At 48.2% G+C, this 20,335-nt stretch overlaps 1 protein-coding gene across 3 annotated transcripts; it reads right to left on the bottom strand.

Annotated features, from left to right (window-relative positions):
- LOC116998219 (mas-related G-protein coupled receptor member H-like) lies at window positions 1-3,462 on the bottom strand. 3 transcript variants are annotated; one of them, XM_033063699.1, is made up of 3 exons: window positions 3,341-3,462; window positions 1,777-1,865; window positions 1-1,535 (listed from the first exon to the last, which is right to left on the bottom strand). In XM_033063699.1, exon 3 carries the CDS (start codon window positions 1,423-1,425, stop codon window positions 505-507), a length of 921 nt encoding a protein of 306 aa, XP_032919590.1. In that variant the 5' UTR covers window positions 1,426-1,535; window positions 1,777-1,865; window positions 3,341-3,462; the 3' UTR covers window positions 1-504. The 3 variants fall into 3 exon arrangements, with proteins under 3 accessions (XP_032919590.1, XP_032919589.1, XP_032919591.1); XM_033063698.1 differs by having other exon boundaries at window positions 1,777-1,939; XM_033063700.1 differs by lacking the exon at window positions 1,777-1,865.
- Window positions 3,463-20,335: the final 16,873 nt, after the last annotated feature.

Below are 20,335 nucleotides of genomic sequence, written 5' to 3' on the forward strand. Positions count from 1 at the left end.
TCTCTGGACAGAAGGGGAAGGAGGCTCCGTGTGATCCCAACCCCTCTCCTGCCATCCAGAGGCACCAGCCCCTCAGGGATTTGGGAAATCACTGCCATCCCGTGCTGGGTGTGTCCCCAGGCCTTAAGGTGTGACATTCTTTGCAGGCAGGAGATCCCTCAAAACACCAAGAAACTCATCTGGGTAGCCAAAGGAGATGGAGTTCATTCCCTGGGGCCCAGGCAATGAGGGTCATTCCATGGGGAATAGAGCTGGGGAACAGCACTGAGCCCAGCTGCACTGCCTGGAGCCATGTGGGCAGGGCAGGGAGGAGGAAAGCCATGCTCCAAAGTGCTCCATGGCAAAGCATCCCTCCCACATTGCCCCTGGCAATGCCCCTGCTCCCTTCTCCTGCAGGAGTGCACCAGCACAGGGAGGGTGATGCTGTGGATATTTATTCATCAGGTGACTCCAGGAAAGCTGTGCCGAGGTCCTTCAGCAGAGCAGTGGAAGGGATCAACAGGCTCAGATCACTGTGTCTGGGTTGTCATCATTGCTGCAGGCAGTGTTTTCTTCATTCTCCTCAAAGACCCTCTGGAGGGAGAGCCGGAGGGACCGTATGGAGCAGGGACTCCAGCACCTTCCTGCCAAGAAGTAGATGAAGGGTTTGATGCTGCTGTGGATGCAGATGAGCAAGAAAAAAACCTCGGAGGACACAAGGATGTAACCGAGCTGCTGCAGGAAATTCCAGAGGCCAAGGAGGAGATTGAAGAGCACCAAGAGGGAGATAATGACCTCTCGCCTCTCAGGCTTCTGATTTTTGGAGCCACACCTGGCCTTGATGATGTTGATTGTGCAGGAAATGAGCACGGGTGCAGCAAAGAGGACCAGGATGATGGTGTACACGGAGATGAGAGCTGCCCTGCACTGCCCCTGCTCATGGGATGGGCACAGGGAAGTCACCACAGGAATGACAGTGAAGAGAGCAAATAAGGCCCAGTCTTGGACACCACCCACCAGCCACCACAGGCGCAGAGGAATGTTGAAGCCGCAGCAGACTTCACACAGGTCCATAATATTGAACAAATCGTTGTTGTACATCAACCAGAACAGCCCCCAGATGTAGGAGACCATTGAGAGCTGGAAAAGGAAGCTCAGGTACAACAAAGGTACAATAGGAGAGCAGGACACGTCCTCCACCAGGAGGAGGAGGGCAGAGGGGACTGTGAAGAGAAGGAAGAGGAAGTCGGTGACAGCCAGGTCAAAGATACCAGAGTTACGGCTTTTCAGGCTGAGGAACCAAAGGACAGCCCCGTTCCCAGCCAGCCCACAGAGGCAGATGAGCAGTGTCACACTGTGTATGGCCACATTGGTGACATCTATCTCACAGAGATCGTCCCCTTCAGTGGGTGAGGCAGGAGATGGGGACACAGCGGTCACCTCCATGGATGGACTCTGGGCAGGCAGTGGGATGTGGTCCCTGGCTGTGGTCAGAGTGGATGGGAGTCAGTGCTTGGAGAATCCAGGGATGGACCATGCAGCTCCTCAGCAGCTCCCTGCAGTGGGAAGGATTCAGTGGAGAGGAGTGAGATGTGCAGGGAAGAAGGGCAGTGGAAATGGTGAGAGTGGGAAATGGGAGGGTTGGGATGTTCTGCAGGGGATGTGGAAGGGAAGCACAGGGCAGAGGAAGGGGGACCTGGGGAGGGCACTGGGGTCACCAGGAGAGGGTGGCAGGAACAGAGCAGCTGCTGGAGGAGAGGAAGGTGGGGCAGGAAGGAAGGAAAACATTGCACTGACCTGTTCACTGTGGGGCAGCAGCAGGCACAGGGGGTCTGTGCAGATCAGCGGTGCTTCCTGGTACCTCTTGCTCCTTTGGGATCCATGTCCTAAAGCGGATCCTCCCAGGTCAGTAAGATGAAGGAGAAAGTGCCCAGATCACCAGGAGCTCCCCATTTCTGTCCTGCTGTTTTGCCCTCAGACTCAGTGGAGTCACGGGGGAGGCGGAAATTGTATCGTCAGCTACGTCGGAGTTTCACTTCCTCAGAAGTATTTTTCTTGTGTGTTTTCCCCCGCCTCTTTTATTTATTTATTTATTTACTTACTTACTTATTTATTTATTTTTAACTGAGGAAATGGCTTTTGTCAAAAGCTCCAAATTAACTGTTTAGTAAGTGGCTCCTCCTGTTTAGAAACAACCTTTCCTACTTTCTCTTCCCTGAGGGTTTGTTGTCCCTCCAGCAGCAGAGGGATGCTGGTGGTGCTGGTGGCACTGGAATGTTGCCAGCACTCGTGCAGCACTTGGCTGCTTGTCACAATCAACTCCCATTCCTGGAATAGCTCCGGGATCCTTTCCAAAATATGCCCGGGATCTAAGGAAGTATATTTGAGCTGCTCCCTATCGTATCCCATTCCATCCGCCTCCCTGCACGTCATCCCCTTCCCTACCCCTCTGGCCATCCTCACCCCATTCTATCCCATCCCACAGGTTTCCCAGGAGGCAGCCACTCCATCACTCCAAGCATGGTCGGTCAGGCTCTGCTGTCCTCCAGTGAGGAGATTTGGGATTGCCGGGATCCAGACCCTACAGCCCCCTTCCGACCATCTCCTGACCCCTCTGAGACCATGGCCAACACCCCACACTATCCCTGGGGCACCCTTTTACCCCCCAGAAGCCCCGATCCTGCCCTGCTCCACCTGGGACCCTGGCAGTGTCTCTGCTCCTCCTGGCTGTAGAGTTGTAGGACCCAGGAGGGAGGAGAAAAGCCCAGCTCCAATGTGCTCTGCAGGAGAACACAGGATGGTAAACGTGGCTGGAGCCAGTGGAGAAACAGATTGAGAGCATGTAATGGTTTTGGGGCGAGTTCTATAGCAAGGAGAAAGAGCACATGGCCAAAGGGAAAATTCAAGGCAGGGTCACCTTTAATATTGCAGCACTCAGTGACCACCAGAGACCCCTCTGGATGATCCTCCAGGATCATAAAATAATTCCAGTAGGAGGTTGGCACATGAAAATAAATTCTAGGAAAATCATGTTTATGTGTTAAATAAGGAAAACTTTTTAACATCTGTGTGTGGTTATAATGTATAAAGCCCCTGCTGTAAAGTCTCATCACACACAGACCAGGGTGACATCCTTCCATGTGTCCTGTGCAGGTAAATAATTCCTGCTTCTGGATGCTTCCCATTGAGTTAGAAAGTTTATTTCAGCCAATTTCAATGTCAGGATACAGACAGGAAGCACAGGGCAGAGGAGGGGGGACCTGGGGAGGGCACTGCAGTCACCGGGAGAGGGTGGCAGGAACAGAGCAGCTGCTGGAGGAGAGGAAGGTGGGGCAGGGAGGAAGGAAAACATTGCACTGACCTGTTCACTGTGGGGCAGCAGCAGGCACAGGGGGTCTGTGCAGATCAGCGGTGCTTCCTGGTACCTCTTGCTCCTTTGGGATCCATGTCCTAAAGCGGCTCCTCCCAGGTCAGTAACATGAAGGAGAAATTTCCCAGATCAACAGGAGCTTGGTTTGTTTTCCCTATAAAGCAAGTGGTCTTTTCCTTTGTTGTGAGATACGACATCTCATTTCCTAAAATTTTAAAAAGTTTATTAAACTACACCAAGGGACAAAACAAGGTCAAGGAAACAGTGCTGGGTGCTCCCCCACAGCCAGAGGCACAGCCACACGCACACTGCCCACCCCAGTATCAAGCCTTATATACTCTGGGTAAGCCACCCCTGGTAAGCCAAGCCCCACACTCAAACATTTTCCACTCCTCCGACACAGCTCCTCCTTCGTCCCGGAGCTTGTGCATTCCTTGTGGCTTCAGCTCCTCACAATGGTCAGAGATCAGCATTACAGCATTCAGCATGAACACAACACTCACATTAGAAAAACTCCACATCTGAACAGAGCTTCTTTTAACATTATAACACACACAATATTCATTCAACATTTGCGAGAGCCAATCACCATAGCACCTGTTTATAACATCTGTGAATGGCTCCTCATTTTCCCCTAATTAGAAACACTCCTTCACACGAGAGTGTTCCATTCATCAACTTCCTTCCCTCTCCTGACAGGTTTCTACCATTCCTCATTTCCCTTCCCTGAGGGCTCATTGTCCCTCCAGCAGCAGAGGGATGCTGGTGGTGCTGGTGGCACTGGAATGCTGGCAGTGCTGGTGAAGTGTCTGGCTGCTTGTCAGAAACAACTCTCACTCTGGGAAGAGCTCCAGAATCATTGCCAAAACCTCCCCTGGATTCACGGGAACACCCCTGGCCCATGAACTCCCATTTCCATCATTCCAGCGCAGGCTCACACAGCCCAAGGGAAGGACAGCAATCAGCTGCTTGCAGCCAGGTTATCAGCACTTAGAGCCCACATTAATTACTGCCAATCCCATTGATGATGCAGTGAAAGCTGTTGGAGACCAGGGAGCTCTGAACCCCCTTCCAGGCCTTCACCAGAGCTCCTGCTCCTCCTCAGTCCTGGGAACACTTGTGGTTGTTTTTACCTGATCCCAAACTGTCCCTTTGCCAGCAGGGACACCTTCCACTAGGCCAGGTTGCTCCAAACACCATCCCACCTTGTTATTTCCAGGGCTCGAGTAGCCACAGCCTCTCTGGCCAACCTGTGCCGGGGCCTCAGCATCCTCACAGGGAAGGATTTCTTCCCAATATCCAATCTGAACCCACCCTCTGGCAGTGGGAAGCCATTCCTCCTTGTCCTGTCACTCCATGCCATTGTCCAAAGTCCCTCTCCAACTCTCCAGAAGCCCCTTTAGCTCATGGATCATGGAGTGTTTGCACTTGCAAGGATTGTCCTGGTGAGGGGATGTGAGATTCCATGGCTGGGGACACAAACGCAGTGTCAGCAGGGAAGAGAGGTGACAGTTCTGGTCCCAGGGCCACCACAGGTGCCAGTTTCCAGCAGGAGCATCCCAGATCCCTGAGGCATGTCAGCTTAGGTAGGAATCACCTCACCACAGGTTTTCAGGAATTCCTTGGAATTCACTGTAGGCTGCTGTCTGACTCCCAGGGAGTGTAGAAGATGACTCAGATGAAAGCTGGAACTTTCTAAGGGCTGTAGCCAACAGAGCAGCATTAATTCACCTCTTCCTATATGAAATGACATTGCTGAAATCCTAAATCATCCCTTTGCTCTGTGTCTGTGCTGCACCTCATACACAGAATTTATTATTCCATTAATCCTCTTGGAAACTGCCTGGTAAAATTGATGTAGCGCTGAAATTGTGCCATACAAGTGGCAAAACTGGACTAGAACTGGAAATCAGAGTTTAGCAGCAAATTTCTAGGGCAGGGTTGTAAGGCTCCACCCTAGGAAAGAAAGGGGGCAAGTTCAGGCAGTTCAAATGACAAGATTTTTTATTGACTATTGAGATGGAGATGGGGATTACTGACTTGTGATCAGAATCCAGATTTACTGTGAGCTACATATGCTTATATAACATTTTTAAGAAGGCTAGTTATTTTTTACTACATTCATTGGGTTAAACATCACACAGATAAACTTAACATTTCTACTTGAGTCAGTCTTCATTCCCGTCAGCACACAGGGACAGTTTGTTCCTGTGCCCTCAAGATCTCTGTTTTGAAGAACACCCACCTTTCCTGAACTCCTTTGTTTTTAAGGGCTGCTTTTCAAGGAACTCTCTGAATAAGTCTCCTAAATAGGCCAAAGTCTGCCCTCCAGAAGTCCAGTGTAAAAATCTTACTGATGTTCCTCCTGATATCTCCAGATATCAAGAACTCTATAATTTCATGATCACTGTGCCCCAAGCAGCTCCAACCACCACATCTCCCACCAGCCCATCTCTATTTGCAAACAACAGGTCTAACAAAGGCCCTCCCTCACCAGCTGTGACAAAAAGTTGTCCTCCACACACTAAAAACTTCCTGGACTGTTGCTTTTCTGCTGAATTAAGTTCCCAGCTGATGTCTGGCAGGTTGAAGTCACCTCCAAGAACAAGGGTGGTGATCCTGAAACATTCTCCAGATGCTCATAGAATAAATTGCCCACCTCTTCTCCCTGGTTGGGTGGATGGTAACAGACTCCCAGCAGGATGTCAGCCTGGTTGGCCTTGCCCTTAATTCTTACCCATTAGTATTCAACCCCATATAAAGGGCCACCCCTCCACTTCCTCTCCCTTGCCTGTCTCTTCTAAAGGGCTTGTGGCCACCCAGTGCAGTGCTCCAGCTGTGTGAGTCATCCCACCACATTTCTGTGATGGCAGCTACATCACAGCTCTGCTGTGGCCCCATGGCTTCCAGCTTTTCTTGTTTGTTACCCCTGCTGTGTGCACTGGTGTACAGGCACCTCAGCTGGGCTACTGATTTCACCCCTAACTCAGGTTTATCACCCTTGGGCCTGCTTTCAGAGAGCCCAGCTGCATCCCCTTCACCCTTCAAAACTAGTTTAAAGCCCTCTAAACAAGTTTTGCCAGTTCATGAGTTAAAACCTTCTGCCCTTAACTGAGACATGGATCCCATCAGGATCCAGTAGGACAGGTGCCATAAAAGTTGCCCCATGATCAAAAAATCTGAAATTTTGCTGATGACACCAACCCTTGAGCCACTGGTTAATGATGTGAGCTCTCTCATTCCTTTCACCGTTTTTTCTCTGCCACCAAAGGGACTGAGCAGAACACTATTTGTGCCCCTGTCCTATCGACCACTTGACTCAGTTCCCTAAAGTCCCTTTTAATTGCCCTGACATTCCTCTTCTCAATCTCATCACTGCCAGCCTGGAGTATCAGCAGTGGACAATAATCAGATGGCTGGATAAGTCTGGGGAGTCTCAGTGATATCCTGTACCCAGGCCCTAGGAAGGCAGCAGACGTCCCTGTGGGATAGATCCAGTCCACATATGGGACCCTCTGTTCCCCTCAGAAACAGTCACCCACTATGATTACCCTTCTTTTATTTTTAGTGTTAGAGGTGTTGATCTCTCTGACAGATGGACCATAATGGGGAGGCTCACTGGGCAGATAATTTTCTTCTAAATAATCTAAATCATCTGTCTGACTCTCCAGATCCAGGGCCTCACACCTATTCTGAAGTGGCACCTGGCTAGGGGGTGGGGAGGAATTTTTATTATTACCTCCCTGAGCAGGGACCCATTTCCACTCCCCTTCATCCCCCAGGTGCCCTCCTGTTGCCTGGCAGTGGGAGGCTGGGGAGTCCTCTGGCTCTTGTTGGATCTCCCTCAAGGATGGAAGGGCTGAACCCCACCAGTCTATTTCCCTTTCACTTTCCCTGATACTCCTTAGTCTTTCAATTCCTCCCTAAGCTCAGCCACCAGTGAAAGGAGATCATTCACCTGTTCACACCTCAGGCAGGCTTCCTCCACAACGTCCCCTGAAACCACTGATAACTCAAACACTCCAGGCAGGAATGGGTCAGGACAGACACATCCTTTCTGAAGGGTTCCACTTGGTTACACTTGTGCTAACCAAAGTTTTTGGTTGTGTAAAAACCATTACTAACAGACACCCCAAAGCCTACTAGCCAACAGAAACACTGCAAACAACACACAGGAAATCCTCCTAGTGAGAAAACTGCAGCCCTGCCTGCAGCCCTGCCTGCTTGCCCTGCCTAGCACACCCCAGAGATGTGCCACCCCGTTTGCCCACTCCTGTTCACCACGCTCCCCAGAGGCCTCTTACAATCAGCCACTCAACAAGGAAGGAAGCCCCACCCTGTTCCTGCCTGACTCCCAAAACTAATTGGTTTTGTTTTATCTCTGCAATAAAATAACTGCATCGTGTAGTTCAAATAAACAGGTACCTGCTTGCTTGCAGGCTGGCTGGGTGTTGGGATTGGGTTTTCCCTTCTCTCTGTGGAATTTTCCCCATTGTGATATTAAGAAAACTTATTTGGTACACTCTAGCACAGGTGGCTAGAGACAAAAAGGGCGAGGGGTGTGAGGGGGAACACCTCGAGACTGGGGGGGATGGAGGGAGGAAAGGAGGAGGGGGTAGCTGGGCTGTCTCTCTGTCTCACACCTGTGGTCACTGGAGGAACAAGTCTGGTGCTGCCACCACCCCCTGCCATCCCAATGCCAGGAGCCACGTTCACTGCTGGGGACAGCCACCGACCTGCTGCAGAACTCTGTTACCCTTCCCCAATTTTCTCAGTTTTCCTACAGATTGTTCCATCAAATAGGACTCCAAGAGCACTCCTGCTCACTTCTGCCATCCTGATCAGCTCCATGCTCCTTGTAAACACCTGGGCAGTCCCACAGCCAAAACAAAACTGTGGATAACTCTGGCAAAAGCCATAAAAAAGGACACTCTGTGCTTGTCTTGTTTACCCTGATGACCCCTTTTCCACCTGGCTGGCAGGGCTGCCTACAGATGTATGGCAAATAACCAATAATGTCACCTGTATGAAAGATAACAATCCTAATGGCTTATGGAAGCACAGCCCTGTGGATGCCTGGGATCTCTGGAACCAGGAGCTCCCACATGCATCACTGGAACCCTGAGAGCTAGAAATTCTTGGCTCTGTAAAATGGGATTTTTGTGTAAGGTTTTCATATAAACCAAAGTGGGAAACAACAGAAAGGCCCACAATTATAAAAGAAAGAAAATTGTTAGGAAAGACATTTCCCCATACCACCCAGCTTGCAAAATCAGAGCTACTGGTGTAATTCCACCTCCCCTGTCACTTCACAGTCCAGTAATCACCCACTCCAGTTTCCACAAGTTATGTTTCTTATTTGTGGGGACAGAGCATGGCCCAGAATACCATCATATATTAAGGGTGGGCCTGGTAGCTTGGAGAGACTTCCTTTGCTGTTACCCAACATAAAAATGATCCATAGCACAAAGAAGAGAGTAAAAAAAATTTACACATTACTTTGAATCTAATTGCAATGATGATGTCACATATTGGAGTAAAGAACAAAAGAATATTGCCTCCCTTTTACTGCCCTGGGTGGCCACAGCAAAGACTTTAGGTCAATTAGATCACCTCAGCAAAGGCTTTAGGTCAATTAGATCACCTTGGGTGCCTCCTGAGTAAACAAACCAGTGCCACCTCCCTTGCATTAAGTGCTTGCTCTCAGATGTGGATGCCATCACGCATGCCACCTTGAAACCAGGGCAGCAATAGAATTTCCACTCTCAGCACATGGGCAGAGCTGTGAGGACTGTGATGACATGTGTTGTGTGAACCCTTCTGATCACAGTGAGTCCATTCATCACAGCATTCAGATTCTCAAAGAAAGATTCCAGAAGCTACAAAAGGAAGATGACTGGTTCAACGGACTGTTCAAGAATTGGAACTTGCCTAGTTGGGCTCTATCTGTAATCAAAACAATTTTAGTAATTTTTGTAATTCTTGTTATTGTGTTTGTGTTGTTACCCTGTTTGTTAAATTGTGTGTCAAGGGTTTTCCAAAATTTTTTACCAAATGTTTTTGCAATTGAGAAAAAAGGAGCAGATGTGGTAATTGGATCAACTGAAATTACAGACATAGACTTGAGACCCTGGCAAACCAGGCACTGTGAACATGTTAATTAGCACATTCCAAAGGCAATCTTATTCCTAGAGCCTTAATTCTCGATTGGTTTCAGACCTTTGGCCATAAAAGTTCAAATGTCCCTTGGGATTGGACCTTTGCCCTCAGGTATTCCCTATATATTGTGAACTCAAACCCCTGGCCCTGTGTTTGGTTCCTGCCTATCCTTGGATAACAGAGCTTTTGGAAACTGCTTCACGGACCATGTGCATTAAAGGATATCTTGGCAGACCGTCACACCCAGCCCTTTACTATTTTACAGTCATGCTATCACCCAGCTAAACCGGTGAGGTTGTTGCATGGGGGTGAATTCCCCTGGGATATGACTTGCCTGCTGGACCCAACCCAGTGGGAAGGCATCCTAGGGGAGCTGGAATGAGGAGAACCACTCCAGCTGGACCCACTGTGCCCACAGCCACTGGAGCAGAGTCCCTGTCACGCTGCTGCTGCTGTGCCTGTGTGGAATGGTGGGAATGGGGCTGTGCTCTGGCTCCTCGGCTTCTGCAGCCACAGGAACCCCATCCCCATCTGTGTCCTCACCCTGGCCATGGCTGACTTCACCTTCCTGCTCTCCATGCCCATCGCCCTGGGGGGATTTTCTGTCCCTGAGAGCTTCTGCCACCAGCTGGGCCCGTGACAGGGCTGTGACAGCTGGGCTGAACGTCTCCATCCTCTTGGCTTTCCCTGCTGGTATCTACTCTGTGACAGCCTTCAGTGCTGGGACAGCTCTGTTTGCCCTCCCCTCATTTTGGGTACTGGCTCTTGCTGAGGGCGTTTGACTTCTCTGCCTTTGCCCTCAGCACCTCTCTCCCACTCACCTGTGCCCACAGCAGTGCCCACCTCTGATTGACTTCCTGGCTGGGAGCTGTGCAGAGGAATTCACCCTCTCTGTTGGTGTTGCCTTCCAGAGGGCTTTTGAGGATGTGCCAGAGCCAGGGAATAGGGACAACACTGTGGAATCATCATCAATGGAATCATCATGATATAGAGTCACAGTATCACAGTATAATTTGGTTGGAAGACACCTCCATGATCATCAAGTCCAACCCACGCCGTAACTAAACAATGGTTCCAAGAGTCACATGCAGTCTTTTTTTTCAAATACATCCAGGGATGGTGACACCACCTCCTACCCAGGCAAAGCATTTCAATACTTTTTTATTCTTTCAGTAAAAAACTTTTTCCTAATATCCAACCTGAATTTCCCCTGGTGCCGCTTGAGACTGTGTCCTCTGGATCTGTCAGTGCTGCCTGGTGCAAGAGACCAACCCCACCTGAGCACAGAAAGTTGTAGAAGCTTTCAGGAAGTTGTAGAGAGTGATAAGGTCACCTCTGAGTCTCCTTTTCTCCAGGCTAAAAGCAGTCATCGTAAAATATAGCCATAAAATATCCAGAGGTGGAAGGGACCCACAAGGATCATGGAGTTCAGCTCCTGGCCCTGCACAGGACATCCAACAATCCCACCCGGTGCCTGAGAGCATTGTCCAAAACTTCTTTGAGCTCTGTCAGGCTGGCACTGTGTGCAGTAGGGGAACTCCTGCCTGGAGAGGATTCTGGATGACACGAGGAATCATCATGGAATGGATTGGGTTGGAAGGAATCTTAGAGATCATTGCATTCCAACCCTTCTGCCATGGGAAGGGACACCCAGGAAACCCGGAACAACTCCCATTCTGCAAAGAGTTTCAGAATCATTGCCAAAACCTGCTCTGGGCTCATGGGAGCATCCCTGGGCCATGGACTCCCATTTCCATCATTCCATTGCAGGCTCACACAGCCCAAGGGAAGGACAGCAATCAGCTGCTTGCAGCCAGGTTATCAGCACTTGGAGCCCACATTAATTACAGCAAATCCCCATGGTGATGCAGTGAAAGCTGTTGGAGACCAGGGAGCTCTGAAACGCCTTCCAGCCCTTCACCTGTTCCTCCTCAGTCCTGGGAACACTTGTGGTTGTTTTTACCTGATCCCAAAGTGTCCCTTTGCCAGCAGGGACACCTTCCACTATGTCAGGTTGCTCCAAACCCACTCTGAGCTGGCCTTGTCTCTTCCAGGGATGCAGCAGCCCCGGCCTCCCAGGGCAACCTGTTCCAGGGCCTCAGGACCCTCACAGGGAAGGATTTCTTCCCAATATCCAATCTGAACCCACCCTCTGGCAGTGGGAAGCCATTCCCCTTGTCCTGTCACTCCATGCCCGTGTCCAAAGTCCCTCTCCAACTCTCCAGAAGCCCCTTTAGCTCATGGATCATGAAGTGTTTGCACTTGCAAGGATTGGCCTGGTGAGGGGTTGTGTGATTCTGCTGGAATATTCTGAGTCTCCTCTCTGTTTCCTAGGCTAGCTCAGTACCAGGAGGAAGCTTAGAATCCTGCAAGAACAAGATGAAAGATTCAAAAGAGGCTGTTCTTTCCAGCATAATCTGAGTCTTTATTCCCAAAGAGACCAGGGAAAAGAGTGAGTGAAGCATGGGAAACTGGAGTTATTTCAAACCTTGGCAAGGGGCAGAGGAACTCTGGGACACAGCCATCATGTGTGGTCAGGGGAAAGGGGAGGGGGAAGGTTTAACTGTATAACAGACAGCAGGGAACCACAGGAGAAAGCATTTCAGTACAAAATATAAATCAAAACGGTGAATTACAACATCTCTCCATTTTTTCTTTAAAGTTAAAACAAAAGCATCGGATTCATTCTGATTCAGAATGTGGATTTACCCACCACTTGCAGTCTGTGGGCAAGTTAGACTGCTTTCGCTTTGCCAACTCTATGTGGTTGACTAATGTGGTCGAAGGGATGGGACCATTAATGTCTTTGAAAATTAAGCAATGTAGGATCCCAAATGCCATTATTACAAGGAAAAGAACAACAAAAAATGACAAAATTCTTTTAACTATGGAAGTCCACCACCCTGTCCCCAGCCTTGGAACAGTTCATTGAACCAATCCTCGGATACTTGCTACACTTGTCCGATCAAGCTGTTCATGTCTCGCAGGGCTGCATAGATGTTGGGAGCTTTCAAGATCAGGTTCATGCAACAAAGTCCTTCAAATTCCTGATGCTCATGTCCATGTAGCAGCAGGAGGAAATCTATGGCAGCACGGTGTTGGATTGTGGCCTGCCTGGTAATTTCCTCGTTTCCCAGGAGGGAGCTGGTGGCGGTAGATGTTAAGTTTGCCTGGTTGAACACCCAGCGCTCTAGGTGGCCAAATTCACCCAGAGCTTTGGGTGCTGCAACCCATGGAAAGAACAGGGACACAGCAATTCTTTTTGACTTGGCCTAATGAAAAATTTCAGAATCACAGTTTGGGTCCAAATTGTCAGCACTCCTCTTTTGGATTTTGTTGGCCGAATTGTTTTTGTGAGTCCATTCGCCAATTAAGGTTTGGTTGGGTGCCAACAGGGACAGCTGCCCGAAGGTGCATGGCCCTCCTAATAGCAGAGAAGGGATCCCTGCCCATGCCCAATGTCCACAAATCAAGAATAATCCCTTAGGGAGGCTTTTGGGACTTGAATGAGATGGGGAGTCTGCTGCAACATGGCTCAGAATATTACACCACCTTTTGGCGGTGAACTCCTCCTGATATTGCAGGATGTTGTGGAAGGCTTTGGTGCTAGAAGGTTTTGGGCTGAAGGTAAAGTGAATGCAGTATGACGCTGGGGAGGAACCCACTAGCTCTAATTCTTGGGGTTCCTGAGCTGCTTTGGGCAAATTTGGCAGCCTCTCCTCTACGGGGTTCTTAATCATTACAGCTCACTGCCAACAATTTTTGTGTGGTCGGATGCTGTGTGAGTCGGGAATTTGGTTGGGCATATGTGTGTCAAAGCTGGCTGGATGTTCTGCAGCCTGCAATGGGATCCCTACCTGGCAGGTGGACATAGGGTCTCTTGCTGCTGCAGTGGACAGGCATATGTTTTCCTGTTGGAGCATCTGTGCCAGGGTCACCCAGATGTTTTGGCGTGGCTGAGGGATGATCCAGGCAGTTGGCAGGCTGCTCAGTGCAAACAGGATGACAACTTTGAAGGGGTTCATTGTGAGGTTGAGTGGGTGGTAGGTTTTTTCTGAAAAGAAAAACAAACATTTTTAAAGCATATTAAAGGTTCTGTGAGTCTGCCAGAAGGTGACCAGATCTTAGGTAGGTTTTCTCTCCTCTTTCTGGCAGCATCTTTTTGAAGCCATGGCTACTTGTTTCTCATCTTCTTCTGCTGGAGCTGGATTGTTGAGGATTAAAGATTTTACCCACGTTTGGGGTACCTATTGAGGGCCTGGGGGGGTGCATACACACCCTTAGCCAGGCCCCCAGGTAACAAGTTCATAAGGGCCCTTTGTTTCCCAAGTTTCTGGGTCCTTGATTTAGACAAGCAGATGCTGAGGCAACTTAAACTGATCACTGCTCTTAAAGTGATGTACCACCAGAGGACTCATATTTTCAAACGAACAATTTATAAAATTAATCGTAAACGTGGCTTTGCAGAGCTTTTGTGGTGGTGACATCCACACTGTTGAACTACTCTGTCTAGCCAGGACCTGTTTGAGCATGTGATGGGCATGCTCAATCACAGCTTGGCCTGTGGGGGAGTGGGGGAGGCCAGTTTTATGTTCCACTCCCCACTGCTGGATGAACTCTAGGAATTTCTTGGCTGTATACACTGGGCTATTATCGGTCCTGATTTCCCTAGGGATCCCCAGCACTGAAAAGGCTTGCACCAGGTATTGTTTGGCGTGCACAACCCTTTCTCCTGCGTGGTCAGAGGCATAAACTGCATATCAATGCTTACATGAACATATTTGAGACGACCAAAACTGGGAATGTGTGTGATGACTGTCTGCCATAGCTCACAGCTGCCAAGGCCTTGGAGGTTAACCCCAATACCCAGCGATGGCATGGCGTGGAGCTGGCAGCTGGGACAGGTAGACAAGGCTTGAGTCTGACTCCATGTAAGCTGGAAGTGATGGATCAGACCTGGCACATTCTGATGGTATTGCTGGTGGCTCAGGTTTGCCTGTTGGAAGGTGTCTGGGGGGCCTGCTTTTTTGACTGGGGAGCAAGGGAGTCTGCTTTATGATTCCCTTCTGCAATTTTGCCTAGCAAATCTCTTCTATGTGGCCCTTTGCAATTGCTCCTCCACAAGCTCCTTGAGCGCCTTAAGCTTCTCCTTACTCAATGGCCATTGTCCTACCCAAACTGGGGTGTCATCCAGCCACATTAACTTGTGGGTAGGGCGCTCTACAGTGGCTGTCTCTAAAAATCCTGGGGAGTTTCATGGATAACTAATTCGACTCCCCGCTGGGACATGGTGTCTCTCCCCCATAGGGGGCACTTGTAGTTGGTGACAAACGGATGGCCAATTTTCCATCCAGCCCTTCCATTTGCACAATGCTTTTTGAGATCTCTTCCATTTTGATCCCTCCTACACCTTGGATTTTGCCAGCCACGAGATGCAACTCCCAATGCAACGGCCACATCCTCTTGGGTATGATCGTCACATCTGCCCCCATTTCAAGCAACCCTTCCACGTGGAGATGATCTGATCCACGGGTGAGGTTGCATGCCAAAGAGAGTTTGTCCTCACCAACCACTTCTGCCCAGTAGACTTCAGGTGATTTTCCATCTACTGGGACCTCCACTGCAATGGGAATGGTCTGGGCGAGGATTTGCCCCTTGGCCAAATTGAAGGGTGGCTGAGGGCAGCGCACCAGGAGAATGAGGTGAGTTGTGCCTCCCTTGATGGTCATGGGAGCCACCTCAATATCCAGGGGTGTGTGTGCGGTGTCCCAAATAACAAAATACTCACTGTCCAATTCCGTGTAGTTTATTGTCATGTCCAGTGAGTTTTCTGGCAGGTCAATTCCAAGGATTGTTCAATCAGCAGACCTGAAATGAAAGGCTTTGGTAATCACGAGCCTGAAACACCCATGAGGCTGCCAAACTTTGTTAAACATTTGTCATTTTTATTTTCCAGCTGTCCCGAACCCTGCTTCCCTTTGTCCCTCTTTTCTGTTAAGAGGGAGGCTTTCACCACTGCAGAGTCCGCTGTATTTATATCATGGCACGTATTTATGTTAGATGCAGGTGTGCACTCTGGTTTCAGTTTTTGTGTTTGTTGGTTGCTCCTTCTTTCTGTTTTTTCTTCTGCTGCTGCTGGCTCTGAGGACAGTCTCTGGCAAACTGTCCTGGCTTCTTGCACTGATGCAGATGACCTGTTGAAGCTGCTCTGGTGACATCAGTTCCTGTTCACTCCTGATGTTACAGCTGCCACAGTCTCTGGGTTTGGCAGTCCCAGATTCTTCTCTGGTGCACAGAACAGCTCTGCTTTCTTGGCCTCTGTCATCTGTGCTAGTGTAGGTGCAGGGTCAATGGGCAATCCTGGGATTACCCTGCAGCAGGCTTTGCTGGCATTCCTCTGAGCCACTTCCTTAATTAACACTGCCTGTGCCACTGGATCTTTGACTTGCCTCTCAATATGCCTTCAAAGATGGTCAACAAACTGCAAGAAATTCTCTGAGGCATACTGTTTAATATTAATAAAACTACCCTTGGTTTTGACTATTGGTAACTGGTTAAAAGTCTTTTCTGCAACTCTACAGATCGTCTTTAGAACAAATTTTGTTAGCACCTGAGTTTGGTTCTCGGGACTAGTAATGTCCCCTTCACCACATAAATGTTCAAAGTGATATCATTCCCATCAGCATCATCCTCTCCCTCGGAGCTTTTTGAAGCTCCACTGGGAGTCCCTTCAGAGATCTTTTCCACGTGCTTTCCCACAGAACAAATTCTGAGGGAGTTAAGAGACACCAGAAAAGGTCTTGGAGGTTGTCCAGGACCAACTCATGTGAGTTTAAGGTAGCTGCATCATCCCTTTAAAGATCTCACTGTCTCAGCCAAATTCCATTTGGGTCTTACAAATTTCCTTTTTATTTTGGTATGAGAAAGGCTGATCACTTCTGTTTCATTTCTCCTACCAGAATATATGACAGGAACAATTGAGAGTAAGGCTTCTGGTACCTGGTTCTGACCCCTGGGTTCCTGATCCCCAGGGACCCCCATGGGGGCTGGGAGGTGGGCTGCCCCTTCCCATGCAGGGGCTGGCAGTGGGGACACCCCCCTTGTCACCTGCCCCATGGGAACCAGTGGGCAACCACCCCTCCCACCCCCACACCCGTGGGAACTGGTGACCACTCTCCCCCGCCTGGGGACCTGGAAGGGCTTCATCTCTTCCCACCATGGGGACCAGCAGGGGAGGCATCGTCCCCCTGGTCCCACAACAACCTGGAGGGGAGGCACTTGCCCCTCCCCTCCCCACAGCCACGGCAATCCGGAGGGAAGTCACCTTCCCTCCCGTGTCACAATCCGCTCAACCTGAGCAGGACTCGTGATGGTTTGTTTGACCTCAGGGTGCAAAAGACAAACAGCAAGGGACTCAAATTTTATTTAGCACCAAACAGCAATGCACTTTATTGAGTGCCCACTTCCCAGTTTTTGCTATAGAGGGGAGAGATATAAAGGAAACAAAGTAAAGAGAGAGAGAAAGAGGGGGATGGAGAATAGCTACCAACAGATGGGACCACATCTTGAGGTCTTCAGCCCGTAGATGTGTCTTCCATCCATGGGGAGATCTCAAAAGTCTCTTCAGAAAGTCATCTGTTTATAGTCTTTTTCCTAGGCGAGGGCCTTTGTCCAAAAGGTGAGGAGATTTATGGACTGTTGTGTGCAGAGTCCCGTTGCTCTGAGGAGCAGGTGCAGAAACACGGCGCTCCCAGCTACGGCCTGTTCGACAGCCGCGTACCATGGCAGGCACAGCTGTGACCAGTCCCTTGGCGAGCATCCACCTCGGCCAGGCCAGGACTCCTGCCCAATGTGGGGTCCTTGGGGTCTTAGTCTCTGATCTTGGACAGTCGTGAGGTACATCAGGGAAAGTTTGGACCAACCCTTACACCACCCTGTGACTCACGATTGTTGTCAGGAGCGCTCCTTCGTAGTGCTGTTGCAAAGTCTTCAGGACTCGTCCGAGTTGGTAGCATATGCTGGAAAAGAGAGACAGAAAGTCAAACAGAATAGAAAAGTAGGAAAATAATTTTCAATTAAAATATACATTCAATTTCTGGTTGCAAAGAAAATAAACAATTTCAATTCAAAATACAGCACAATTAAAATAAGCAATTTTAATCAATACCATGTTTTATCTTATTTCAAATCACATGACTCGTCTTGTGTCAATAACCTTAGAGGTGTCAACAGTGACCGATTTGTGTATATTCAATATAGATGTCAAATGTGTTAACTGTTTAATCATTCTCCAATTCATGATGTAGAGGATTGCTGATAAAACAAAGCCAATCAAAACCAAAGTGAAGAGAACAATGATGGGATGACACAATTTGTTCAGGACACCTGTAGCAGTGGGTGACCACCTAAAAAGAGTATCCCACCACCTGTGTTTGGCATCTCTTTACTCTTTCCAGAACATGATGTATTTCTTTCACATTGTGATGAACAGTTATTAAGGTTTCTTTGTCCATTTTTCTTGATCTTTTCCAAAATTTCAAATAATTCTTGGTGAAGGAACAATTGCTTTACCAGAGAGAGGCTCATCCCAATGGGAGCGGTCAATAGCGGGGGGATCAGTGTGTAATTGGACTGTAGAAGGTGATGAGAGGTAACTGGGGCTTCAAAAGAAAAATCACATTCTGCAATTTTAGTAAAGTTACAGACACAAAGATTTGAATGATTTTTAGTACTCACTACTAAATCTTCTATGAAAACTATCACAAGCAGTTCTTAAGCAGGCACACCCATTGCCTATATACACCAGTACTGTTTCAGGAATCTCATTTGGATGAATTTCAAAGTTACAATCATTCTGTTCTGTGTCTAAACAAATACCTTGAGCTCTGATTGCATTACTTTCACAGATAAACCCTTGTTGTTCCCAGACAATGCAAGTTTCCAAATTAAGAGTTTGCCACTTCTCACCAATTTGACAGGCCCATTCTCTATGATCTAAAGGACAGAGAACAGCTCCACTATGATTCAGCCCTAATGCAATAAGAGAGAATATTGAATGCACTGAAGCATTGCATATCAATGGTACAAAGGCCAAGTTTGTGCTGGGGTTGTGGGTGAAGTTTACTAAGTTCTGCCAGGATTGGAATTCTCTTTCAAAATCAGTGGCACTATCCCAGATTATTCTCTGAATTTTAGCAGGAAAAGTGCCGTCCTTGCCTTCTCTTATAATTGAGGCAGCAACTGACTGCATCCACAATTGAGCCTGGATACAGCTGAGAGCTAAAGAGATGTTATTTTATGTAGCACTGAGTGCACCAACTATCAATTTGTGGTCATTTCCCAATTTCCCAATTTGGTAATATGTTTGATAACAACCACTGTTGGGTTCCCAAGGCTGTTAAGGATGACTGCAGTGGTTGCTGTAATTTGGTTAAATCTGCAGTTGTGGTAGCCAATTTATTCATTAATACTCTGAATCAATACTACTCAAAATTCCCAATCCTGTTCCCACAACACCGGTTATGTGTCTTGCTGTTCATTTCTTAAAAGGATCCTGCTTTCACAACCAGCTTGTCCACCCCTCAAAAGAGGCTTGCAGAAAAGGTGAACAAGCTGGCTGAACTTCTGAGACATTGTTTTGCAATGACAATTTGACTTGTTTAAGAGACCATGCCAGATTAAGCAATATTTGTTGTTGGCCAGTTTTCCTAATTAAGTATGGTCCAACTTCAAAAATTTTCGGTTGTGAGGCAGATCAGGGAAACTTTGGATTGTCTCTTACAGGAACATGTCATAAAGTATCACATTCCTGATCATGCACCAGCAGCTGGGAAAGTTGAACGGTGCAATGGCCTGCTTAAAACCACCTTGAAGGCACTGGGCAGGGGGACAATCAAAAACTGGGAGATTAATTTACCAAAGACCACGTGAACAGTGAACACCTGAGGTTCCACTAACCAAGTAGGCCTTACCCAATCTAGCCCCTTAGAAACACCAAATACAAATAAAGTTCCAATAGTATGATATAAATATAAAGCATATGATATGACATAAAAAGAATGCTAAAAACGTGTTTGAATTAAATCTGCCTCCAGCAAAGACAATCCCACCTTGTGGTTGTCTTCACTCTGGGACCAGGTTGTACCTGGTGGGTGATGCAAAAGAATTTAAAAAACCAATACATACTTCAGAGAAACCTTGTTTTGGGGTAAACTACCCATGACTGTATCTGTATCAGTATCTGCATGTATATATGTATATAATTAAGGTATTGCATGTATGTATATGATTTTAAAGTTTAAATTTAATGTAACATGTTAGTATTGGAAAAAAATTGGGGTTAGTTTTTCCTTCCCTCTTTGCCTATGGAGTTTTTTCCCATTGACATGCTAAAAACTACAGATGGCGAGGTCCTTGAGACAGGTGGAGGGGGAACATCCCTGGTTTCTTGGGAGTTTCTCTCAGAGGGAGGGGGAAGTGGGGGGAAATCCAGAGATTAGAAGCAGGTATAGGAAGGTAGAGGGCAGTTGCTGTCTCTCAGGGATCATCACACCTCCCATCAGGAGCCTGACAGTGCTCACTGCCAGCTGTGACAGTAACTGCACCACGGGAAAGCGCCCGTGGCCGAGAGGACTGGAACTAGGTTCCAGTTCTGTTTGTTGTTAACTCCATAGTTGTTTTGTTGCCCTTGTTATATATTCTAGCTGTTATTCCTATCCCCATGTCTCTGCCTGAAAGGCATCTTAATTTCCAAACTGTACAAATTCAGAGGGATAGGATTTGTTTTCTCCATTTCAAGGGCAGGTCCTGCTTTCCCTGACAGACACC

This window comes from Catharus ustulatus, chromosome 6 (assembly GCF_009819885.2).
Source record: "Catharus ustulatus isolate bCatUst1 chromosome 6, bCatUst1.pri.v2, whole genome shotgun sequence".
NCBI lineage: Eukaryota > Metazoa > Chordata > Aves > Passeriformes > Turdidae > Catharus > Catharus ustulatus.